This window comes from Periophthalmus magnuspinnatus, chromosome 20, assembly GCF_009829125.3.
Source record: "Periophthalmus magnuspinnatus isolate fPerMag1 chromosome 20, fPerMag1.2.pri, whole genome shotgun sequence".
Lineage (NCBI taxonomy): Eukaryota > Metazoa > Chordata > Actinopteri > Gobiiformes > Gobiidae > Periophthalmus > Periophthalmus magnuspinnatus.
The window spans coordinates 24,547,066-24,573,660 of NC_047145.1; the positions used below are offsets into that span (position 1 = coordinate 24,547,066).

The following is a 26,595-nucleotide window of genomic DNA, read 5'->3' on the forward strand; positions in this document are numbered from 1 at the left end:
TTGAAACTAGATACTCATTTGAACATCAATTAATATCTGATTTTTAATACTTATGACAACACTCCCCTGCAACTCTTACTCGTTCTTCACAAACAAACAATTTGACACATTAATAGTATTCACAGACAGGATTTTTTTTATAGCACATGCACAACTTTAGAGCAGGTTTTCAGACTGGTTATTCTGGGCTTATGATGTAGACAGAAGCACTCACTCCAGGGGACACACTGAGACTGTCCTGAGTCTTAAGTCTGCTCCGTCCTCTTCCTCCTCTGGACCCAATGCCTCCTCCTCTGGACCTCCTGCGGCCTGGAAACCCAGAACCACGGCCCTAAAACCAGAGATGATCAAACACAATTCAAACAGAAGATTTTAGACTCACAGAGATAACTACAAGTTTGGACCCATCTTTACAGACGCCAATTGCTGTTGCCTATATATGCATAGTATAGAGCTCGGAATTGCACTTTTTTCAATTGGTCTAATGTTAAACAATGGGGATTCTACAGCATGCCAAATGATTATGCAGATTGTGCTTAAGTGTTATAAAAGGTAACATTTTTTGTTTTCCAGTGAAACTCATGGATGGTACTGTTTCTCAGGGCTTTGGTTCAGTGAAAACAATCTCAGACACCTGTGCCAATTAGTTTGCCAGGTAAGTCCAATCAAAGGAAAAACTACTTAAGAAGGAAATTCCACATTATCAAGCAGACCGCCATTTTCAAGCAATTTGGGAAAGAAAAGATCTCTCTAGTGCCGAAAAGCATGAAATAGTTGAATACCTTGAACAAGGTATGAAAACCTTAGATATTTCACGAAAACATACGCGTGATCATCGTATTATTAAGAGATCTGTAGTTGATTCAGAGCCCACACGGATACATGCAGGTAAAGGTACAATGAGAAAGGTTTCTGCCAGACAAATACATCAGATTATGAGAGCAGCTGCTAAAATGCCATTACAAAGCAGCAAAAAGGTATTTGAAGCTGCTGGTTCCTCTGGAGTCCTACAAACATCAAGGTGTAGGATCCTCCAGGGGCTTGCAGTTACGCATAATTCTTATATTTGGCCACCCTTAACCAATGCTCACAAGCAGAAACGGTTCCAGTGGGGTCAGGAATACTAATTTTCAAACAGTCTTGTTCATTGTTGAGTGCCATGCAACCCTGGATGGTCCAGATGGATGGAGTGGTGGATGGTTGGTGGACGGCCACCACATCCCAACAAGGCTGCAACGTCAGCAAGGAGGTGGCGGAGTGATGTTTTGGGCCGGAATCCCAGGGAGAGAGCTGGTCGGCCCCTTTAGGGTCCCTAAAGGTGTGAAAATCACCTCTGTAAAGTATGTGGAGTTTCTGACTGACCACGTTCTTCTATGGTACAAAAAGAATAACCGAGCTTTCCATAGCAAAATCATCTTCATGCAGGACAATGCACCATCTCATGCTGCAAGGAATACCTCTGCATCATTGGTTGGCATATAGGCATAAAAGAAGAGTAACTCATGGTGTGGCCCCCATCCTCCCCTGACCTCAACCCTATTGAGAACCTATGGAGTAAAGATCTATGAGGGCGAGGGCACATCCAAACAGCAGCTCTGGGAGGCTATTCTGACGTCCTGCAAAGAAATTCAAGCAGAAACTCTCCACAAACTCACAAGTTCAAGAATTGTGAAGCTCCTATCAAATAAGAGTCCTATGTTAAAATGTAACTTTAACTGTTCAGATGTTTTGATTGAAATAGCTTTTGATTTCAGTAATATGCCAATTATTATTGAAAAACAAACAAATGACCATTTTCAATTTTTTACAACAGTAATATGGTTTGAAACTCTGTTGTGCATGATAATTTGGAACAGCACATTTTAAGTTTTTATTTTTGAAAAAATACAGTTATCATTGGGAGGTTTGTTTAACATTCAAATTGTACTCTAAAGGTTGATGACTTGAAAATTATGATGACTGTCATTTATACAGACAATTTGGCAAAATCAGAGAAAAATATTTGCATAATAATTTGGAACGCAGTGTAAAGCCCCAGTATGCACCTTTTAAATGTAAACTAAAACAAAATCATGTTTTTTTCTTTGTTTAATGTGTCCTTACCCTGAGTGGCCTTGCATCTTCACAAACCTTAATCCTATTTGGCCTAGACATTCTTTTGGCTGTAATCTTCCATAGAATGGCATAAAATTTATCCATCTCCGTGGAGAATGTTCCAAATGTTCTTTTTCCATGAAAATATGCTATTGGCTTTCCACTCCCAGAAAATTGTATACTATCAGTTTAAGATGATAAATCTAAATTTTGCATGCATTCAAAACTACTCTGACACTATAGTGTGACACATTTATCAGTGATGTTTTGGCAAATGCATCACTTGACACATTTGCGGATTACCATGATGACCGTGTTTTTTTGACGTTCTATCATGAGCTCTAGTGACCTACTGGTAAATGTATCCCTATAGTCTCCTATTCTTCCCTAGATGTGAGATTCAGGGGGTCTTTGTTTTTACCGTCTTCATGCCCCACAGAGGGGAGTCCTGAGAACGGGGCTTAGGGCTGTCCCACCCATCGTTTGAGTCCTGAGAAGAGGAGGGTGGGCTGACGGCTCTGCGGCTGCTCCACCATGAACACTGATGAACAAAACAGAGAGATGTTAAAAAGTCTGATTAGGCTTGTCACGAGAATTAATATATCGACTTATCGTTCAATATATGTAAGCTTGAGCAATATATTTCTGGGCTCAATATTTATCGTCTGTATATTTTTTTGTAAAAGCGTTGATATTTGAGTTATTTTTGTTGTAATAAGATAAGATTTGAGCTGTAGAGGGTTGAATAACTAACTTCTATAGTGAATTATTGCTCCATTCTGCTATGTATTTGTTGCAGCTCAGGTCTTAAAATGATGTCTCTTTAAAAATGGTTCACTGGGATTATCCTGCTTTATTGTAATTATGTCAGTGGCATAAAATAGATTCAATATTATCGTTTATCGCAGTATTTCTTTGTAGCGATATATTGTGCTTCAAAATGTGTTATTGTGACAGGCCTAACTCTAAACCCTCAACACACCAGAGCAGATTGATCATTTAATCCCATATTTTCCACAATCCATGTGGCACAGAGAGCCTGTTAACTAATTGATTTATTGATTACTCATTAATGTATTGACCGTAACTACGCTTCGTCACAGAAATGACACAGAACAGACCGGAGTTATAAAGTTGTATAACTTTGTACCTGTCTGGCCCTGGCTCGTCCAGGGGAAAACTTTCTCTTGGTGATGGCCGGTTTCCCCATTCCAATTTTGGGAGTGAAGGGAATCACCGTGGGAGGGATCTGAGGCTTTGAAGGAGAAGAGGAAACATTTTAGAGTTTGTTGAATAATTTATCATGATTATAATGAGCCCTACTATAGCTGCTTAGATATTCTTGAACTGTATTATGCTCAAATGACATTCACTTACCCTGGACAGTGGCGGGCTCTCTCTGTTGCTGGGCGATGCAGTCAGGGGTGACAGAGGGGGCGGGGTCAGGGCAAGGCGCGTTGGTGAGTTTTCCGGCGACGCCTCAGTGGAGAATGGTGACTGCCTGAGCCGAACTGTGAGGTCGTCTTCAGCCCTGCAGCCGGACTGGAGAGACCGCAGCACTGACCGACCTTTACCCCGACGAGGGAGCACCATTGTGGGGCTCGGAGAGGACAGAGCAAGCAGAGACGGAGGTGGAGAGGCAGATGAGATGAGAGCCATCACCTCCATGTCCAAACTGGGGTCCAAGTCCAACACTGGGCTCACCGCGTCTTCCAGCTCAGAGTCACCCTCTTCCTTGTCCTGGGAGTCTTCACACATCTCCACTGACTGAACCTCCTCGTCATTAGTAGAAAACTCCGTCCTCTCCAGCGTCCGTAGCTTATCCGCAATTTTGTCTTCATCAAGCTCCACCCTCACTACACTCTCCTCCACTTCTGATTGGTCAACCATTGCTGCAGCTTTCTCTCGAGGCTCCTCCAGTTCCTCATTCTCTTTTATTGCAATTTCTTCCTGCATTTCGATAAAAACCGCCCCTTTGCCAATCACACTTTCCCCTTTTAATGAGACGACTTCTGATTGGTCAACCATTTCCCCAGTCTCCTCCACAGTTTTGTCTTGCTGTTGAGTAATCTCTACCTCTTTTTGTCCCTCTTCCAAAACCATGCCTCCTGATTGTTCATTTCTTGGAGTCTTCTCCTTAGGCTCTTCCCAGTCAGCAATGAGAACACCCTCTTCCTCCTCCTTCTTGTCTTGCATTTTAAATTCGGTGCCTTCATTTGCATTAACCTCTTCCAAATCGTCTTTTTCTGATTGGTCTATTGTCTCTAATGCTTCTTTAGATTCCTCTCCTTTTGTAATTTTAGGCCATGCTTCTTCAATCTCCTCTTGTTCAAATAATTCAGGATTTTCCACCAACTTGTCTTTTATTCGAGGCTCAGTCCCTTTCAGTTCTTCAGAAGCCACATTGTGGGATATTTCTTCCATGTTTGAACTTTTGGACCACACCAATAGTTTTTCTTGCTGCAACATCTCTTCTTGAATTTTAAGGACCTCTTCATTTTGAATCATTTCGAACTCCTCCTCTAATTCTGTGCCATCAGATTGGTTAGTTTTTTCGACTATTCTCTGCACCATTTCAGATGTCGCACCTTCCTCCTCTTTTTCATTAACAAATCTGGAAACCCCCTCTTGCTCCTCCAAAGTATCTGATTGGTCTTCTTTGGCACTTTCAACTGCCACATTCCCAAACAAGCTTTGTGACTGGCCTGTTTCTAACATTGATGAGCAGGAGTTGTCATCCATTTCTGAATCTTTTAAAAGCTCTTCTTCCTGATTGGCCGATTCTGAATGATTTTTAAATTCTTCTTTCTCATTGTTTGATTTAAATTCTTCATTCTCATTAAAAATGTTTTGATTGGGCAGCTTGACTTCTTGACTCCCTAATTTTTCATTGGTGGGTTCAAATTCCTGATTTGTGGGTTCTTCGATTTGATTTGTGGATTCCATTTCCTCATTCTGATCATGTGTGATATGTGTCGTTTCTTGATTGGTGGGTAGGTCATTTTCCGTTTGCACAGAGGGAATCAAAAGGGAACCCTCCAAAGAACCAGCTCTGGGGGGAGAAGGTAGAGGAGGAGGGCAAGGGGAAAGTGGAGGAGGGGAGGGTGGAGGAGGAGAGGATGGAGGAGGGGAGGATGGAGGAGGGGAGGATGGAGGAGGGGCAGATGCAGGTGGAGAGAAGAAGGGAGGAGGAGATAAGGCAGAGTGAGGTGATGCTTTCTGGGCAGACAAAGCTTGTTGTGAGTGGAGGGGGGAGGCAGGAGCAGAGTAAGCGGGTGAGCGGTGCTCTTCTGGTGAGGCTGGTGTTGACTGGACTCCTGTGAACATAAAACAGAAGAATCAGTACATTTATATTGAATTTATATTGATCTTTGAGCCCATATTTGGACTTTTTTATTGGTCTTAAATCTCCAGCACAGGCCAATATTTTGTTTTGGGCTGCACACAAAAAGCTTTATTTTATCACTAATGGGGCATTCACACTGGGGCGTCAAAAACATGTTGGGCGCCTCTAGAGAGAGTGGCTTATTTATTATATAAAACCCATCAACGGAGGCGCTCGACTCGGCAGCGGCATAATTACTGTATTTTCCGGACTATACTTTGAACCAGCAAAAAAATTGAATGATAATGATAATAATTAAGAAAAAACTGATAAGTCACACTGGACTATAAGTCGCCTTTATAGATGTAATGTCTGTTGTCTCGTTGTTAATGTAATGTCTTGGTCTCGGATTTTGCAAAATAAATTTCCCCAAAAAATGCAAGTTATAATAATAACAATAAAATGGAGAACAACTGGCTGAAAAGCAATACAGCACACTAACGTAACACACACAACAAACTGAATAAGTATCTGGTATATTTACGTAAGATATTAACAGTTAATCAGATACGCTCCGCTAACGTAACATATGTCAGCTTGTCCAAAAACATGAGACACGAGAGTTCCTTTCACTGATGTGGTCTTACTTCATCACAGTTTACACCATAGAACTAAGCAAACACAAAAAATATAACATATGCTTTGGCTCATATTACACATACACACAAAACTGCATATGAATGCATGGAAAATATACACGACTTTGGCTTACTAGTAAACAAACCGGTGAACCTAAAAAAATCTGCAAAAGGTGAACCATGATATAGCAAGGGACAACGGTATAAAGTTTGTGTGCAATTTTGGATGCTCGATTTTTACAGCGTATGAACGTGCATTAAGTTCTGTGTCCTGATTGGCTAAGTGACTGCAGACCACTGTTAATCTCCTCCATCCCGTGTCTTCTGTACAGTACAGAATGTGTTGAGCCAAATTTACATAAGTTCGATCGACACTACAGCGGAGCAGCACCATGTCAAAGAGGCAAGGTCAGAGGAACTGTAAAATACGCGCGAGTCACTATTGATTAATTAAATGAGAAATGTGAGAAAATGTTAATGCCTGTTTGAGAAGTGTGTATGAAGTGTGTGGAGAGGGGTTTTACAACCTTAAAACATATATAATAATTGTAAACAATAAAGCTGACTACTTTGCGAATTTCGTCTATTAAGGGTTATTTTTAGAACGTAACCCCCGCAATAAACGAGGGGCCGCTGTATTTTACTCCTCAATTGTTTCTTAAGTAGTGCTCTGTTGGGTAAGACTTCGCATTAACATAAAAAAAAAAAAAGGCCTTAACCGGGAAAACTGGAAGTAGTTTTCTTAACTACTGCCCTTAAACTAGACTTATGATAACCTAAACATTTACAATATTGTTCCAAAGGAAAAATTATCTCCTTTATGGTCTTAAAAATAAAAAGGAAATAAATAATGGAAAATTAAATATGAAATGTATAAAAGAAAATGAGTCAAGTAAATTTTTTTTTTACAAGTATTACAAACTCAACAGCGCCATCTAGTGGTCAAACAATTGAACTGTGACATGTATAATCAACTGTTATACAACACATGTTTATTCAACTGCATGAAGCATAGACAACAAAGTGAATACGTGTCTGGTATGCTAATGTAAGATATTAACAGTTAATCAAATAAAACGTTTACTCTGGATCTCACTCCAAATCACTAAATTCACTGAATTCTTCATCCTCGGTGTCACTTCTGAACAACTCCGCCCTGCTCCGGACGTAGATGAAGCACCACTTCTGCGTGGCTACCATACTGGTACACAAGCCTAGAGTGTCCTCACGCAGTTGTCAGTGTGACAATATCGAAGATGTGAAATTGTATATTTTAATAATTTCACATTACACAAGTCACATCTGAGTATAGGTCGCACCCCCGGGGCAAACTATGAAAAAAGTGCAATTTATAGTCCAGAAAATACAGTAAGCTGCCGTTTGTGGCTGATGTCTTTCTACTTTTTCCGGATAATGATGCTGTTAAATCACTGTCTCTGATTAGCTGCCACTACGCGTCAAATGCCAGGAGCTCAGCTTTTTGAAATTCTGGCGTCTGCCGGTTTGGACACGTGAACAAAGCGTCCGATGCATGGACGTGCAAGACAGAGTCGCGGCACTCTGACGTTTCAAAACGCACGGCAAAAAGGCAGGGCGGCCAAGATGCGCATCTGCCATAGACTTTGCATGTAACCTTGACACCCCTAACACTCCGGTGTGCACACACCTTAAAAGGAAGAAATGACTGTACAAAATGTGACTACAGAGATCTCTTAAAGGTTTGTAGCAAAAAAGGGTTGTGGAGGAGTTTGTAGTAAATTTAAAATGACAGACGAGGAAAATAAATCAATCAGCCCAAAATATTTCGGCAGAGCTTATCGGCCATTAATTGCTTTAGATTCTAAACCATCTCTATTGGCATTGGCCATGAAAAAAAACCCTATCAGTCGATCTCTAATTTGGAGCTGAGAGGCAAACATTCATATGAGATCGCAATACCACAATAGTCTTTATAGTGGAGGAGCAAAGGAGGATGTGAATTGATAAAATGAAACCGTCTTAATGCTGTAAGACTTTTGAACACATTATTATAATTGTTGCTACATCCCCAATAATCATAATATGTTACTGGCAGTTACTTTGAATTAAAATGATATCATTACATACAACTGCCTCATACTTATAGGCAGACTAAAGCCCCATTCACACATAGTTCCCAGTAAAGTGCTGGGTACAAAATGCCAGGACACTCAGCAGTGACTCAGGATGGGCTGATACCACTATACTATATTTGTCCTGCTGCTGTGACTGATATTTGTTACATGATTGTATCACATACAGCCATAAAACGCACTTTTATTTAAATTATCGGTATCGAATACCAGTATTGAATATCAATATTTCCCTTCCCTAAAATAAAGTTTAGGGGGCTCATACCTGATAGAGGACTGTGGGGGCCGACATCTTCCCCTTGTTCTTCTGGTGGTTCTTTGCATGGACCAGTTTCCCTTTCCTCTTCCTCCTCCTCCTCCTGCTCCTCCTCCTCCTCTTCTAGAGTCCTCTCCTCCTCCTCCTCCTTCTCTTCGAGACTGATCTCCTCTGTCCTCTGTCCATCCACCTCCTCTTCCTTTCTCACTGAAGGCTCTTCTTCATCCAACCTTTGTAGAGCAGGTTCTTCCCTCTCATCTGTCATCTGTAGATTGTCCTCCACCTCAGACTGATCCTCCTCCATCTTTTCCTCTGCTCCCTCAATTCCCTGTAGATCTTCATGTTCTTCCCTCTCCTCCCTCATCTCAGAAGGTTCCTGGTCTATTCTCTTAGTTCTTAGAAGGTCATCTACCCTCTCCTCTGTTCCATCTGCCCCATATAGGCTGTCTACCCTCTCGTCTCCTCTCTCCTCCCTCCTTTCCAAAGCTTCTTTGTCTCCTCTCTCCTCCCTCCTTTCTGAAGCTTCCCAGTCTTCTCTCTCCTCTATCCTAAGCAGCCCCCTCACTTCCTCAGGTTTTGATTCAGTCTGTTGTGTTAAACCCTCCATCTCCATTGGTTCTTCTGCATTCTGCTCCTCCACCTCCATCTTATCATGCTCCTCCACCACAGGAATAGCTGAAATAAGAAGACACTGTTTAGGTTTATTCACTGAAGTAAAATACATGAAACTACAAACTTACTCAAAATTTAAAATCATAATTATACTTTTTAGAGTTGCAACAATTAATGAACTAATCGTGACCAGGTGACTATATAGAAATAATCGCAGTCGTATTTTTTAAATTTAATCCTAATTTGTAAAGTGGCATCTTAAATAAAAATGTCAAAAAAGAATAAAATATTTCAAATTTTCAAGGAGGGTATTTTACTTCTATGGGGTATTAACTGCTAACACATAACATATTTAGATCACAATGTTATCTTATTGTTTAATGAGTTTCACTTTCATTTTGATAGTCTGAGTCCCCCCTTCCTTGCTCCCCGAGTTAAGTCACTCCCTCTTCAGAGCACAATTGCAACACAATCTGTATGTATCCCCCTACTGAAACCACTGCACATTGCATCAGGTGCAGTGCATGTTTTTGTATATTTATGGAGAACTGTCATGTGGGAGCATGGGTATGAGCAGGAGTCTTACAGCTAACCATAAGGAGGGTTTGAATCAGGCCTGGGAGATATTGCTAGATTACTCAAACATGCATAAATGACACATAAAACCTCTTCAGGTCTGTTTTTGATGAAGGAACAACATTACAATGTTGTAGAATGCTCCAAAAAAAATATTTCACCAAAGCTAGCAACTACTAAAATAACTGTTAGTTGCAGCTCTAATACATTTTAAAACTTTAATGGAACATATTTTACAGGTTAGCCAACTCACCTGCAGACAATGCAGTTTCTGGTTCCACTCCCTCCATTTCTTGTTGTGACGCTTCAGATCGAGAAAAAAGTAATGGGTCCTCACAGACAGGAAGTTCAACCTCAACAGTGTTTACTTCAGTCTTAACAGAATCACAAACGGGACTGGCACCAACCTCCGTGCAAACCTCTGTGCTAACTTCCATGCTAATCTGTGAATGAGCCGGGCTAGCCACAAAAGAGCTAGCCTTAGATCTGGATGGTGAAAGGGTAGGTGTGATTTCAGTCTGCTGTGGACTTTGCGAGGGACTTGGTTCATGTTTAGGGGAGGAAACAGGGCTTGTCACTGGAGTAACTTTAGCTTCATCAATAAGAACATTCTCATCAGGACTTGTAGACTCAGGGACTTCAGGTTTTGGACTCAAGCTTGGTGTCAATGCTTCGTCCTGAGAAGGGCTGGAAGGTTGTGGCATAGCTGGACACAATGCAAGAGGCTGAACTGGAGATGTTAGGTTTAGAATGATGGGGCTAGCAGATCTTTGAGGGCTAAGGTGCGGGCTTGAGGCTTCAGCGTGGTTAATGTGGTTAATAGGGCTAATAGGGCTGACCTCTAACGTGTCTGGAAGCGACTTGGGAGATACAGGATTTGTTTGCTCGGCATCATGAATTTCAGAAGCAGAAACCTCATCTTTACAAGGCTTAACAGGACTCTGCGCTCTCTGATTAAGGATCAAAGTAGCTTCAGTCTCACCAGTAGCACCAGCTTGTTCAGTTTTTTCTAAGGGTATATTTTCCACGGGCTGAGGGGAGCTGGGTTCAGTAGCATGTGCAGGGCTACCTTCAAACCGTCTTTGGGTGCTAACAGGACTAGCGAGACCAGCAGGACTAGACCTTGGCGGACTATGGACTATTTCAGCTGCACTTTGAGATACGCCGCCGGGGCTAACCTCTGGCGACTTACAGTGTGGAGGACTAAAGCTAGCTGGTGTTAGCGCTGGGCTAGTGGAGGCTTCTAAAGAGCTTTCTAAGTGATTTGCATCAGAAGGTTTGGCTAAAATGGGCGTTTCTGAGTTGATTATTTGTACTGGGCTGCTAGGAGAGGGGCTAGCTTCTTTTTGCCATTCTTTAACGTCTACTTCCATGTCTTCTTGCTCTGGGGACGTGGAGCTAGCCTCAGCAATAGCAATGTCCGACTGCATCGGGCTAGCAGGCATTTCAGTGTCTTCTAAGGGACTAGCTTGAACTAGCTTTTGAGCAGGGCTTGGAGGTGGCGTTGCATCTCCAGTTGGATCAGCACAAGGTGATAAAGTTAGGCTACTGTGTTTTGCTGAAGTGCTAAGGCTTTGTGGTGCGACGGGGCTAGCAGGACTGGGGCTACTTTGAGCTGGCGGTTCTTCGAGTTCCTTGTTAGGCATTTCAGATAGGTCCACCGCACTTGGGCTAGAAGGCAATTTTTCCAGTGTTTGGCTTTCAAAATTAGGACTTGGCAACAGATTTGGGGATACCGCGCAGCCCTCATCACCTCTATCAACTCCAATTTTGTTTAAATCTGATATTCTGAGCTCTAAAGGCTTAAGCGGTCGTGTCAGATCTACTTGTTTTGGACTAGGTGGTTGTGATAAACTACATTGCGATGGTGTGGTGAGAGTTGGGGAGGGGCTACATGGAGCTGAGTGGAATGAAGCATGGCTCGATGATTTGGACCAGCAGGGGGCAGCAAAGAGGTCCTTTTCCAGTGTACAAATATTCTGTTCAGTCTCTGGCAATTCACGATCAAGGCTTAGTGACGTTTCCAGTGTCGGTGGAAGAGAGGGACTTCGGAGAGGGCTAGATGGACTGCTTTCCATTTGTGGTTCTGTAATTTCAACTTGAGAAGGTAGGCTTTCATCTGATTTTTGGCAAATTTCCGCAGAATTTGCGGATTGAGGGCTTTGTGGTTCACTCTGAGATTTGGGATTACCCTGAATTTGAATTTCAGTTGATACTTTTTGCAATGAGCTGCGCAATTTGCCAACCTCCATTTTGTCTTCCTCCTCTACAGGACTCAAACGTGAAGGACTGTTTTGCTCCAATGCGGTTGGACATTGATGCACTGGTAGCATCATTTCCTGTTCCATTTCTTCAACTGAATCTTGATCCACATTTTGTTGATCTGTTACATCGAGGTAAGCTTGCGTATGGCTTTCTTGCAGTTTTGTGGAATCCAGTTCGGATGATTCTTCTTGGTGGGAAACTTTCGGAGATGATTTGGGGCTTGCGGCTATTACAGTCTCTTCTGCAAGTTGGATAGGTGAATGTCTTGTGATGTTAGCTTCCAGATTAACTACCTGCACTTTTGAGACTGGACTTTTAGGGCTTTCCTCAGACATCTCAACACTTGGTGAAAGAGATTGCTGCTCCTCCACTGGCTCAAACTGTTCCAGACATTGTGAATGGTGTGCAGGCTTCCTGTGAGGAGGCTGTGAACTGTAAATGTTAGAATCTGAAATGTTTTGCCCAACTTCCATCGGCTCAGCTTGGAATGGCTCAGAGTTTTCCGAAACTTGACAAGGTTGAGGTGATAACTGTGGACTATGTGGGTGCATTGGTGTGGAATCATCTTCATTTTTCAATCTACTTTCTTTTGGGCTTTGTGAAGGAGATTCTGATACGGTAAGCCGTTCTTGGAGGTTTACCGATTCTGGATCTAATTTGTTTTCTACAGAATTCAATTGCATGGATGGTGAACCGGTTTGATGATCATCTGAAAGCTCAATTTCTGAATCTATTTCTTCCAGAGAAGGATTCTGAAATGGTGAAATGGGGCATTTTTGTGTTTCTGCCAAAAGGGGTGCTGGCTGGCCAATTTCTGAAGGTTCTGCAGAATCAGGTGTTGGTTGACAGATTTCCAAAGGTTCTGCACAATCAGCTGTTGGTTGACAGATTTCTGAAGGTTCTACAGAATCAGGTGTTGGTTGACAGATTTCCAAAGGTTCTGCACAATCAGCTGTTGGTTGACAGATTTCCGAAGGTTCTGCACAATCAGCTGTTGGTTGACTGATTTCCAAAGGTTCTGGAGAATCAGGTGTTGGTTGACAACTTTCTGAAGGCTCTGCACAATCAGGTGCTGGTTGACAGATTTCTGAAGGTTCTGCAGAATCAGGTGCCGGCTGACAGATTTCTGAAGGTTCTGATTCTAATGGTACCGGACTGTCTCTGCTTTGACTTTCTGTGAGGACATTTTGAGAGGGGCTTGGGGGAAGCTCCGATGGCTGTGTTGGAGATCGGAGGAGGAGTGCAGATGGAGAACTAGGATGCGATTGCGTAGAATCCACATTGTCCGGACTTTCTGGGGATTCCGAAGGGATTTGTCGAACCGGACTGTGGTCGTTCGAACTCTGGGGGGATTGCGTGTGATGTGATAGCGGAGGTGAAATGGGTGGAGCTTCTTCTGTTAACACTGCAGGAGTTGGTATGGTAATGGCTGGGGGGCTATGGGGAGTGGTCGGCCCAGGCAGTTCCGCCCGTGGCCTGCAGATGGCGCATGTGTAAGGTTCAGCCCCCAACCTCGCCTCTCCAACCTGAACAATGCACTCTGTATGGACACTCCTGCAACATGGAGGAGATTATAGTTAAAATGTGCACTAGAACTTCAGTTCACTCACTTCATGAGTGATAATAAGTTTGGAGGTGGGTTATTGATACTACTGCAGTGACATCACACTGGGAGTGTTCTACATGTATGTCTATATAGTGGAATGTTTTTGAAAAGTTTTTAGTCTGAAAACTCAAGAAAAAATGCAAAATGGATTTAAACAACTGAAAAACAAGTAACAGAGCAGTGCCTCCAGTTATCTTCACACACCCAGGGTATGTTTATGGCAACAGCTGAAAGGTATCAGTATTGTTTACAACAAAATACCTATGTTGCTATTTTGAAGAAATGGTAAATTATAATGTTGATTATTTTGTTCATTGTTACCTTTCAAGTGATGTAATGCCAACTAGAGGAACTGCTTTGAAGCTCCATTACTCAAGTTAGACTTTAATCTGAGCTTTGTTTTACCACAATCTGACCATACAACTGACTTGGTAAATATCAACTCAGCTTTTATAGTTCCAACTGTTAAACAAGTTCCTCTCAAATAACATAGCAGTCACAAGGTAGCTAGGCATTAGTTAAGAGTTTTTCAGTTATTTAAAGTCACCTAGGAAATCAAACACGTAAACAAGACCATGATCATTTGTAATGATTTTTTTCCTTGAATTTGGAGATCATCTAAAAATGTATCTCCTAATGTGTGCATTGTGTCACCATGGTAACTGTACTGTTGTTGATACTTGCAGCCTGCAGATACTGCAGCTGATGTCATCAACATTCCCTGGTGGAGTGAAGCCATTATTTTAACACAATCTGACCAGAAAGAACTGACTTAGTTGGAATCACAACAGGTGGGCTGATTTGTGCTGTTAAAAAAGTCTCTCTCAAATAACATTAGTCACAAGCTACTTAGCAGTTTTTCAGTCAGTCACCTTTTTGTTGAAAATCACCATACAGAACCATGTATTGATCACAAGCTCCATAAAATTGTTTTTTTTTTATATATTTTTCAAATCATCTAAAAATGTATCTGGCTGTATTTTCTAAGGTGTGCATTATAGTGTCATCATGGTAACTGTGGGCGTACCTAAAGCAGTTGATACAGGTCACATGGTCCTGTGGGGAGTAGAGGTCGGGGGCGTCTCCACACAGACTACAGGGCTGGACTGGGTCACATGACTCGCACAGAAATGGGTGATTGGCCCACGCTCCCGATGACCTTACACCACACCGCCGACATACTCTGCAGCTCTGAAAAGGACCGTTTAAACAGAGGTGATCTTCACATTCACTTTATTTCTGCTGCTGGAGTCCTACAGCAACTATAACAACTATATGTCAAATGCCCTTCTATCTTCCTGTATCCCTGTTGTGTTAGTGTTAAAGATGGGGGCAGGTCAAATGTCCCTAGTTAATCTGAAGATGTTGTGGTGTGGTTGGATAAATATAGTGGAAGAAACTAATTATATATTAGGAAAAACAAACAACCCTCTAATGCATGAAGAAACACTGGCTCTGTGAATGTATGGATTGTATGTATTACAATAGCATTGGGAAATCCTTCAGTCGGAACTACGGTAACTATTGGCTTGGAATTTTTTAATTGGCAAATCTACAACCAATTGTGTGTGAGTAAAATGGTGTGGATTGGAGCAGGTTTTTTTGGGTTAAATGGCACAAACTAGCAGGGCTGTAGTAAAACTAAAGACACGTGTTTTGCCGATCAATTAGTCAACTAAAAAGGGGGTGTAGCAAAAGGTCTCAAAACAATTACATTTACTGCACAAGACTACACCTGCACAGGAGTTCAGGCTAAAAAATAACTACTACGTAAAAAAGTGCCTGGACTCAATGTTTATATATAAAAGACAGATTAAATGTGTGAATCATGAGTTTAGTCTACCTTACCAAAAAATACCCACTCTTCAGCAAACTCACCTTTCTGCTTTTGATCAATACAAATTTCGGTTGATTCTTCTCTTACGATAAGAGAAAAAGGTGATAGAAGCCTACGTAATCATGCTTGAACACAGCGTGGTTCAAAAGCTCTAGTATGAATGCAGCCAAGACTCCATCAAGCGATTAATTGACTAAACAAAGGACTACAATGTGTCTTAGCTCCTACTGCTCATGCTATTGACCATCTGTGACAATGTTATTTGTCTTGTGAGGAGAGAAGATAAGTTCATTATTGCAAGCACAGTCGCTGTATTTGAAAGTCTATGAAGCAGTTAAAGCTGAATAAGTGGGTACGAGTGAGTCTGACCTTGCAGCTCCAGCCGCTGGCAGGAGGGTCCAGGAGCACAGGACTGAGGCAGTGTGGATGGTAGGCCTTATCACAGCGCTCACAGACCAGCAACGGACTGCCCGCCTCTCGCAGACTTACACACACACACACACAAAGACAGGTTTAAGGAAGACAGGTCAACAATCACATTACGGACTAATGTCGTCATAACACTAAAATTTTAAACTTTATTTAAATACAAAGGAATTCATATTTAAGAAAAGGCTTGATACTCAATACTGATTCCGATACCATGATAGACAATAGAATGTGATCATTAAATCTCAGAACTTTCTTTTCTATTCCCATGTGGCCTTATATCTATGCAATCCCTCAATGGTCCAGGTAGGTTCCATAGTGGTCCATGAGCATATACTAGTCTATTTTTGCTGTTGTTGACACAGCTCAAGATCATTCTAAAGCATGTTGGTGACATCAGCCGCAAAGTATCAATATTTTACCTGTGCATTCAGCACGTTTGTTTTTATTACTGCCTTCTATCTGAATTTTTTTTCTCTCCTTTTTTCTGAATTACCATTAGATATATTTATTTGTCTAACTGAGGGTTGCAGGTCGGGTATAACGATCTGTCATGTGACAGTAAGCAGTAAGAGTGTATTTGCTTTGGGACATCTCAATGATAAGCTCTCGTCTTTACATCAGTTTTCCTAAATACTCTTCAAATACAAAAAGTGTGTTCAGACTGAGGCAGACGCACTCACCCACAGGTTCGGCAGACGCGGCACTGGGCGCACTGCCACCCGGCGCGGCTCAGGGGCGAGGGCCGGAGGGGCGGGTCCAGGCAGTTGCTGTGGTAATGGTCTCCACAACAGCAGCACATCAACAAACCCCCGCTAACATCGGCAACATCAGCGCCCCGAGAACACAACACACACTGGACTGGGACTGGGGACACAAAAGAAGCATAAGATTTAAAGTGCGCATAACAGGACTTAATTTATTGCAATAAAACATGTTGTAAATATAAATTTACATAAATCATGAAGCAGTTTGTGAAGAAAAGATGAAAAATATCTTAAAATTTACAGAAAGTGGTTCCAATTCCATTTTAGAAAGTTCCATATTAATGATATCACGCTGGGAGAAGTCTGTCCGAAAATCTGGCACAATTTACACTAGAAATTTTTTTTTTGATACTTTTATTATTTCAACAAAATATTTTTATTTGTCAGATAATTTCTGTGTACATTAGAGGTGTTTGACCTACTGTACGACATCGTTGCTAGGTAACAATTATGGAATCCCATAGCACAATGTCCTGATTTTCAAAAAGAATGTAATATTTTATACCTAAAAAGTGCCAAACCATGAAAAAACATCTGTAACCTTTTTTTTTTGCAAAATCCTAAATATGACCTTGCATATGTTTCAGTAAAATGAGTAGTCCATAAACATCTCACCTAAAACTGATGCAAAATATGTGCCTTTATTATAAATGACATACGTTTGTGGGCATGTCTGGAGCACCATGTGACCCTCTGACTCCAATCCTGATTGGTCGATGCAGCAGCAGCACACGGGAAGTGGTAACTCCGCCCACAACCAGTTTCCCGACAGCGTAGCGAAGCCCCCAACTGGTGACAGAATGCACACACCTGGACACATACACCACGGAGTTCCATTAGTTTGTCCTCAAGATCGAAAAGAGTGGAAGAACACTCCGATCATTAGTCTGACATTTTTTGCTACCCGTGTGTGTGAAGCGGGAGTTATCTGTGTGTGTTACTTGTGTGTGTAGCAGGAGTTACCCGCATGTTACCCATGTGTTACCCATGTATGTAGCGGGAGTTGCCCGTGTGTGTAGAGGGAGCTACCCGTGTGTGTAGTGTAGAGGGAGTTACCCGTGCGTTACCCATGTGTGTAACGGGAGTTACCCCTATGTGTAGAGGGAGTTGCCCATGCGTGCGTTAACAATGTGTTACCTGTGTATGTAGAGGGAGTTGCCCGTGTGCTACCCATATTTGTAGAGGGAGTTACCTGTGTTTTTAGAGGGAGTTACCTGTGTGTTACGTGTGTGTAGAGGAAACTACCCATGTGTGCAGACGGAGTTGCCCATGTGTGCAGACGGAGTTGCCCATGTGTGCAGACGGAGTTGCCCATGTGTGCAGACGGAGTTGCCCATGTGTGCAGACGGAGTTGCCCATGTGTGTAGAGGGATTAGAGGGAGTTACCCGTGTGTTACCTGTCTTTGTAGAAGGAGTTACCCGTGTGTGTAGAGGGAGTTACCCGTGCATTATCTGTGTTTGTAGAGGGAGTTGCCCCTGTATGTAGAGGGAGTAGAGGGAGTTACCCATGTGTGTGGGGGGAGTTACCCGAGTGTGGAGAGGGAGTTACCCGTGTGTGGAGAGGGAGTTACCCGTGTGTGGAGAGGGAGTTACCCGTGTGTGGAGAGGGAGTTACCCGTGTGTGGAGAGGGAGTTACCCGTGTGTGGAGAGGGAGTTACCCGTGTGTGGAGAGGGAGTTACCCGTGTGTGGAGAGGGAGTTACCCGTGTGTGGAGAGGGAGTTACCCTTGTGTGGAGAGGGAGTTAGCCGTGCGTTACCTGTGTTTGTAGAGGGAGTTGCCCCTGTGTGTAGAGGGAGTAGAGGGAGTTACCCATGTGTGTAGAGGGAGTTACCCGTGTGTGTAGAGGGAGTAGAGGGAGTTACCCATGTGAGTGGGTAGAGTTACCCGCATGTGTAGAGGGAGTTTCCTGCGTGTTACCCGTGTGTGTAGAAGGAGTTACCCGTGTGTGTAGAGGGAGTTACCTGCGTAGATGCAGAGTCAATGGCCTTGTCCACAAATAGTAGACACTGGGCCTCTCCTCGGGACACACCCTCAGACCAGGACGCACACTGCAGGTGGGCACAGCACTGGCCTGCACAGCACACACATTATAGGGTATATATGATTTAGATTATTGATACTGTGCCATGACATCACACTGTGGGTGTTTATACATGTTTCCCTGATGGAATATTCAGCAGTTGCCATGGTGACACAATGCATACATTAGCAAACACTGTCAAAAAAAAACTTTTAAGATTCTCTGAAAATACAAAATGGATTTAAAGAGCACATTTTCAGGAGCCTGTAATCAATATGAGCATTCATGGTCCTGTTTTGTAGTTTAACAAAAAAGTTGACAGTGGCTAACTGAAAAACTGGTAGTTAAGGATTGCCAGCTTGTAATATTTCAGAGGGACTTAATTAAGAGTACAAATTACCTCACCTGTTGTAGCTCTAACTAAACCAGCTCTTCATGTTCAGTGTGTTAAAAATAAAGTTCAGATTAAAGTCTAACAAGCCTCAGATAAAGTAATGATTACTGTTGTCATCAACATTTCCTGTTGGTGTGATGCTATCAGCTTCAAAGTATCAATATAAACATATTGTGCAGTCAGCTCTGATACTCTCATGTTTATAGTTTTACAGTGCTGTGACTGACCTGTGGGGTCAAACAGTGACTGCACATCCATGTTGAGTGGAAGGCCGATGGGTCCGAGCTGCTCCACGAACTCTGAAGAAGACTCTGAGGAAGCATCACATACACTTTAGAAAGAGTTCATATAAAATTCACTTCATCCAAGCAAAAGTATAAGAGTATAAGTGCTCATTTACATTTTAAACCAATATTGTGTAAGAAAATAGGCAAAAATATCTAAACGATAACCCAAGTTTGAACCAACCCCTTGAGTAAGGATATAATAAAATACACAAACAATTACAATTTCCAATGTAAATAAATGAGAGTGAGAGACATACCACTCTGCTCTGGACTGCTGCACCTGCATAGAGAAAACAAAGGTTAATCATGCAACTCTGCATCTGGCCATGAAAGGAGAAAGGAGGTGCGGGTCTTACGTGGACACGGCCTCGTCTCGACGATATACGTGGTCGTGACAGTCGCCATGACGATCTGGCGAGGCACGGCTGTTCAGGACGTGCAGAGGGATATAGCCAGGAGTGGGTCCGAAGACGACCAGAGGACCTTGGCCCAGAGGAGACAGTGCCCCCCGCAGGCAGAAGGCACACTGCGTCAGGCTGCACAGAAAACACGGCACAGGTTAGACTTTTACATCTGTGAGACCTAAGCCATCACAGCAGTAACAAAACTTTTAGCATAATACTTCCTTAAAGATGTTCCACCTGCTCATCTTAATAGAAATATTATTGCTTTGTCTGAAATTTTCCACTGTTTGGCATTAAACTTATATTTTCCATCTAGTCAATTACAGGCATTTAATGCACTTTGAAAAGCATGCATTCTTACAGAGAGTGGACTTGCCTCTTCATAGATCAGACCTGTAACTTAGCTCGTCTTCGTGGTGATAGACAAGATTAATGCCATACTAGAGTATTCCAGGTAAAGCCATGAGATCTTAACAGAGACAAATGGGCGGCAGCCCTTCAACCAGAAATGTTACATAGTGCACCTTGAAATAGCTACATTATTGTGGGTTTGTGCAATGTTAGGAAAAAACATTGTACCTTTTGAACTGCAGCAAAAGTTGTATCCCTAATGAGTTTTTAATGACATACTTCTAAAAGCATAAATGCAGGTAAAGGTGTTATCGGGTGTTATAAGATCTTACTGTTTGGTGGTGTCCCCGATGCTGGCCGTGGGGGAGCAGCCCGACTCATCTGTCAGACAGCGCTGAAACAGAGGGAAAACATCCTCGTCCTCCAGCCTTGGGGTCTCTGGGGCACTAGAGCAGGGGCTGGGGGCGGGGCTAACATCCATGGGTACACATACTTCCTGCTCCTCCATCTCCATGGGAACGGGGCTGGGTGGGGCAGAGGTGGGGTCCGGGGAATGAGGAGGGCTGCCCGGAGGGTCGTGCCCAGGGTCAAGTGTTGGAGTTTGGGCTTGGGGGCTTGGAGTGGGCCCTGGCTCTGGACTCGGGGCTGGAGACTCTGGACCATCTTTAGTCTGGGACTTCCTCCTGGATGTAGAGCGTCGCCGTGTAGCCACCTTCTCTCTCACATCTGTAAAAGATGAGTTTCAGTGCACCTGGACCCACCTGGACCCACCCGTCTCATAGCACCAGGACTCACCGGTCTTTGGAGCAGGGCTCTTCTCTGCAGTGTCCACACTCTCCTCGTCTTCAGCCTGTGCTCGGCCTCGACTACGCCCCCTCCAGAAAAAAAAAGACACAAGTGAGTGGCTTCTGTGGTTTTATCAAAAGTAACCAACATTTACGTATGAATGAATTCTTTCTTAAACATTTCCAAACACACAAAACTCTTTGCTTCGCTCCTCAGTCACACTTCAATGGTTACAATTCAGACTCACAGCTGCCTTGGGTCAGACTAATGAAAAGTGCCAGCCGTTTAAATACAAACACAATGTCACACACGCACTGGAAAAGGTCTGAATAAGAGAAATGAAGATTTTTTTTTAAAGTGAAAAAATATAACATAAATGAAATTATTGTATGTCTACAGGATTAACACATGTTGACCTTTGGAATGGCCTAGAACTGTGCAGACTTGTGTGTTTGTTTGTTTGGTTGTGGAGGTAAATACCATCAGAGCGACAGCTCCACAAGCAGCAGCAGCACTTAGAGCCACGCTGCACAACTGCATTATACATGAGCCCAATAATCAGGTTTACATTCAAACAACTACACACTCACACAAAGACACACACATATTATTTATTTTGTGTGTGTGTGTATATATATATATATATATATATATATATATATATATATACATACTAGATTCAAAGTTATTTGTAATATCATCATTAGCTGCAGTCCTCTTAGAGACACTGTGGATTAGATGAGTTGCTTTACATTTTAACCATTTTTGTAATCAAAATGATTAAAATGAATTATAATTATTAGCTCCATCATGTAATTTTTAGCCCAAAAATAAACTACAATGAAAGCATGTTTTCTTTTTTGCACTGTGGACCAAGTGAGTGTGACATCACCCATAGTGTTTGGCTCCAGTCAAATAAAGCTCATCAAGGCTAGCGGTTACAGGGGTGAATTTGGAGCTAAGTTCCATAATAGGAATTCTTTTTTTTATGTATGATTTATTTAAAGATTTTTCAGAATATATACACAACAGATAACAAAGAAAAGGTGTAATATCCAAGTCTAATATGAGAGATTAACAATTTTCAGTGTACACACCTTAAAACATATACACACAGCCCCCTCATAACAAACCCCTGACAGATGGATAAGAAAACACAAAAAAATAATAATAATAATAAAAAATAAATAAAATAAAACAAAAACACAACAAGAATAAAAAACAAAAACAAGAATTTAAAAAACAAAAACAGACTATGCGCTACTCAAACATTTAGCATAGTTAGATCAATCACTTGGTATCCATGTATATGTGAAACAAAAGGCAGTTCATGGGGTTATCTCCAGTGTCAAAGACGTGACATGATCTAGAAAAGGTAGCCCATATTAGGAATTCTGATCACGAATATCAGAGCAACCAAAGAGCCGAAAGGGTAGGTTAACGCCCCTTCCCGCCCATACTGCTGGTTTGGTAGAAAGTGGGCACTTAGCAAACCAGTCAATCAAACCTGTTGCCAACACTAGCGGGAGAGACCGCTTAATGGTCATATCTTAATTTATGGACAAAATAGGGAAATAAAAAATACCAAGATCATGTAGAGTGAGTTAATATGAACAATTTAAGGTCAGAATGACCAGACTGCAGCAGTTACAGACAGAGGGGTGACAGTTTTCAGATGTAAAGTGAATTGGAGCCGATGGAGTCGGAAGTGTGCCCATGATCACTGCCTATTTGGAACGTGGCAGCTAGCACATTAGCTATGTCCATTTTTATATACATGCTGCAAACCTGACTCTTATTTGACTTGGAAGAGGGCTTCCTCCTGCTTGTTTGTGTAGAAATGTTGTTCCTTTGGCTATAATATTCCACAGAATGGAGATGTTTTTCCCCATGGAGAATGTTCCAAGGTACTGTTTAAACTTCTTACACCTCCAGAACGCTACACTGTGCTGCTTTAAATTTGAATATTTGTACAGCCCAACTGCCACCCTGCAGAGGAGACCTTCAGTGTTTTCCATTAATCCAGCAGACTACGGTGCCCCCCCTAGTCTAATGTATGACCCATAGTGTTTCAGAAGGTGAATAATGAATTGTTTTGTTTTTTTTTAATTATACTTTTTGCTTGTTGTATTATCAGAAATGTATAGATGTTTATTTAAATCGTTCCTTTTTTGATTAGTAGAGGCAATGATAAGTAACATTTTCTCCAAAAAGATGTAAAATAAGATAAAAGATTGCCTGACCACCATAGTCTCATGTGAACTTGAGGGGAAAAAACTGGATCTTGATAAACAAATGAGCATAGCTGTATCACCTTTATTTTATTCTGTGAAACCAAAACACAAAACACATGCTCTAGTGGATTCTCAAAAAAACAGAACAGTCACAAGAGCATAGGCCCAGAGAGCAGCCAAAGAACAACCCGCTCCACTCAGGTGTTAGTTCTCGTGGTGAAAGTGCTGTTACCTGTGATGTCCCCAAGCCTAAACCTACGTCTTGTCACTACAACCACAAAACTGCTCTTAGGTCTTCCTCTAGGCCTCCCATTTCCTGCATTTCTAACCTCAGCATCCTTTGACTCAAATATGCATATGTACTGTCCCTCCTCTGTACCATCTATCCAAAAAAAACAAACAAAAAAAAAACATTTTTAAAAAGCCAGAAATGCTTTTCATTTCTATCACTAACAATCTCCATTCTCCTGCTGTATTTTTCCAACCACACTAAGACATCTGCAGATTAACTAGAAACAGCTAAGTATCTCTGACTAGGCCTGTCAGGTAATTATTATATCGACATATCGTTAAATATATGACAGATCAAACTTATTTTTGGGGTATATTTATAGTCGTACTTTTTGTACTAGTGTGGAAGTTTGTTATTTTTCTGTACAATTAGATTTGAGCTGTGAAGGGTTGAAAAAATAATTTGATGATTAATTAAAGTTATAATTATATATGTTCTATATCAATATCTTCCAACCTAAGAACTAAAGTGCTTCATTCTGCTATTTATTGCAGTTTGTATTTTGTAACCATATTGTACATTTAGAATAGTTTGGGGATAATTGTGTCAGTGGCATAACTTAGTTTCAATATTATCATTTATCATCTATTTTCTTCAGCAATATATCGCACTTCAAAAAATGTTATTGTGCTATCTCTGACCCACTGTTTACTGTGGTGATTTCATGTGAGACTCACTTTTTCTTGTTTTTTGTGACCGGAGGCGGTGGTGGCGATGGTGGCGCGACAGAGCGCCCATCTTTGCGAGGTCGTCCCCGGGACCGTCTCTCAGAGGCAGGGCTTATAGAGGCTTTAGCCAATAGGGCACTGCGTCCGGCCCGAGTGACAGGAGGCGGGCCTCTGTCCCGCGGCTCCTGCGACTGAGCCTCAGATGGCATTCTGGGAAAAAGAAATTATTTTAGTATTTAAATTAATGAACCAAAAACATGGCAGATCTACATGACTAAACATGCACATTTCTAAATATATTTAGTTCAAAGCTCTTTTTAGAATTCATACAAATTGTGAAGGATTTGACACAAAGACTAACGTTGGTATGCAGTGTTTGTTTAATTTAGGAGGATGGAAGGGCATCACAATTATAGGCTGAAATATGATAAAAGTCAACACATCGATTGATTTGTGGGGAAAAAACGTAAATTCGGAAAATACTTCAGTACAATGCAATGGTGCAGATTGGCAACCTCACTTTGCCTAAGGGCAGCTGTGGCTGCAATAATAACTTACCACCACCAAGTGTGGTGTGAATGAAGAATGCTCTGTAAAGCTCTTCCAGTGTCTTTAAAGGTGCTATATAATTCTGATACATTACATTATTAATATTTGTTATTTTAATTATTTTTTTATTATAAAAATTAAAATAATGTCTGAACAATAAAACATTAATTACTGCTCCACATTCTACTATTACAGTCCTGTATTTTTTCTCTGTAAACCAGGGACTGCAGATGGAAATTAGCTACTTAGCTATAATCTGGTGCAGAACATCTCTGTTTTATGCTTAATGTCTCTGTACATGGTCCCTTAAATAAAGACTAAACCAAACTAAACTATAATGGTACACCAGCACCACTACTACTGCCATTTACCCTACTACAATACCAACAGTACTACTACCATTAATTGTGCATTTTTAATACGGAGGATACTTTTTACTTATTTTTAAATACCCAACTCGGCCAGTCAAAAATGTTAAATAATTTAATACTTCATAAAGTGACAGATGCGACACAGCACGAGCCACAAAAGGCAGGTGAGGAACTTCACTTAAGGAGTTCGAAGCCATTACTTCATTTGATCACTTTAAAACATGTCTAATGAGGACCTAACACATTCAGTTGATTATTTAGAACCACATTTGAATAAATTTGATTTAAACATAAGAAATACAGTGTACCCTGTGTTCTTTGCAAACGCGAGGCTGCTGTTCACATGGATCATGCTCTGCTCTAAATACATTGTCAAAGTTAATTAACACATGGAAATCCTTCTGCACATCAGTCACACCTATCGTAGTGTATACGTTTGTATTCTCATCATCCACGACCAATTTCACCAGAGTTACATCGTTCTAAAGCAAATCTAGTGATGTGTGTATTGTAATAACGAAGTTAGCAAACCAGCACAGAGATAGCCAGCCTTAGCAGACGTGTTGTTTATGCGTAACTGGAGGTAAACAGCCTCAATTTTCGGACATGTTTCAAATCTGATTTGGCGTCAGATTCTCATATAAGTTTAGCCAAACACTGTACGATTTTAATATTAGCTTTAGAATAAAATTATTTTTGTGTTAGCCGCTAGCCGCACGGACCGCCCAGTTTGACTGATCACTTCTCTGTTAGCATTAGCATTAGCCATTAGCGCGGACTCCAAACTACGAGCTTATTACACCTTTTTACGATTAACAATAACGAACAGTGCCGGGTTTAACGAAAGAAACAGGCGCTAAACTCCAAAGCGAAACCGCAAAATGCCCCAGATGTGCACAGACTTCGCGATAAAAGACGCTCTTACTGATTTGATGCGATTCTCTTTTTCCTCTCCAGCTTTCCAACTTAAACCGTCGCGTTTAGATCCAGCACTCTTCCGAAGATAACATGAGTCTCACAGGCCTGGCATGGTACGGATCCCCGACGAAACATTCCCGTTGGTCGTGGAGGGACAAAACACGGTAATTTCGCTGGAAAATGGTGAAAAATTAAAGTTGAAGCGGTCGCCCCGAGATGGAGGCCATGTTTGGGAGCGACCGTAGCACAGCGTCACCGCGAGAGGTAACGGTAAGAAGTAGGGCTCGCAAAACAATCACGATTTCACCCCTTTAACTGCTTATAACAGAGCTTAACTCTAGATAGTACTGCAATTTTAACAGTTCATAATACGTAGATGGTGTAAAGTGAACAATTGGAGGTGTAAATATGCGTAAAAGGGCGTTATTTGTCCGGTGTTTGGGAGAAAGTGTGTGTGACCCCGCGGACGGATCTGCGGGAGGGTTGTTCTGGTGAAGAGGCCGCTGTCATCAGACCGGAAGTCCCGGACTGGACCGTTGGTCGCGAGGAACCGGAGCTGAGCGCACGTGCCGCGACATGGATGTGCTCGTGCCGTCTTCAAAAGAACCCCAAAACGGGGTTACACAGAGCACGCACAGGGACGCATTTGGGTGTAGGAGAGACGAGACAGGGGAATATGGCAACACTGTCACAAAGAAATAGGGCCAAGTGTAACATACCCAGGCTAAATAGACTCTACAAAGGCAGATTCCCGACAGGAGACCCCCCCGGGCTTTAACTCTCCCCCTCCTCTATCCAAGTTT

The 26,595-nt window shown here is 41.9% G+C and overlaps 1 protein-coding gene across 10 annotated transcripts in view; it reads right to left on the bottom strand.

Annotated features, from left to right (window-relative positions):
* LOC117388511 (histone-lysine N-methyltransferase 2C-like) overlaps positions 1 to 26,088 on the bottom strand; it is a 74,555-nt gene extending 48,467 nt beyond the window's left edge. For all 10 annotated transcript variants that reach the window (XM_055230156.1, XM_055230158.1, XM_055230161.1 and 7 more), the window contains exons 1-18: positions 25,800 to 26,088; positions 23,964 to 24,164; positions 20,770 to 20,849; positions 20,307 to 20,700; positions 19,576 to 19,755; positions 19,477 to 19,499; positions 19,160 to 19,243; positions 18,480 to 18,589; positions 17,176 to 17,326; positions 16,433 to 16,616; positions 15,690 to 15,804; positions 14,511 to 14,674; positions 9,866 to 13,431; positions 8,434 to 9,099; positions 3,472 to 5,411; positions 3,245 to 3,349; positions 2,516 to 2,635; positions 215 to 331 (exon numbers count right to left, since the gene is read on the bottom strand). In XM_055230156.1, the coding sequence (XP_055086131.1) occupies positions 215 to 331; positions 2,516 to 2,635; positions 3,245 to 3,349; positions 3,472 to 5,411; positions 8,434 to 9,099; positions 9,866 to 13,431; positions 14,511 to 14,674; positions 15,690 to 15,804; positions 16,433 to 16,616; positions 17,176 to 17,326; positions 18,480 to 18,589; positions 19,160 to 19,243; positions 19,477 to 19,499; positions 19,576 to 19,755; positions 20,307 to 20,700; positions 20,770 to 20,849; positions 23,964 to 24,163 (8,199 nt within the window). In that variant the 5' untranslated portion in view covers position 24,164; positions 25,800 to 26,088. The remainder of the gene's footprint in view (positions 1 to 214; positions 332 to 2,515; positions 2,636 to 3,244; positions 3,350 to 3,471; positions 5,412 to 8,433; positions 9,100 to 9,865; positions 13,432 to 14,510; positions 14,675 to 15,689; positions 15,805 to 16,432; positions 16,617 to 17,175; positions 17,327 to 18,479; positions 18,590 to 19,159; positions 19,244 to 19,476; positions 19,500 to 19,575; positions 19,756 to 20,306; positions 20,701 to 20,769; positions 20,850 to 23,963; positions 24,165 to 25,799) is intronic.
* Positions 26,089 to 26,595: the final 507 nt, after the last annotated feature.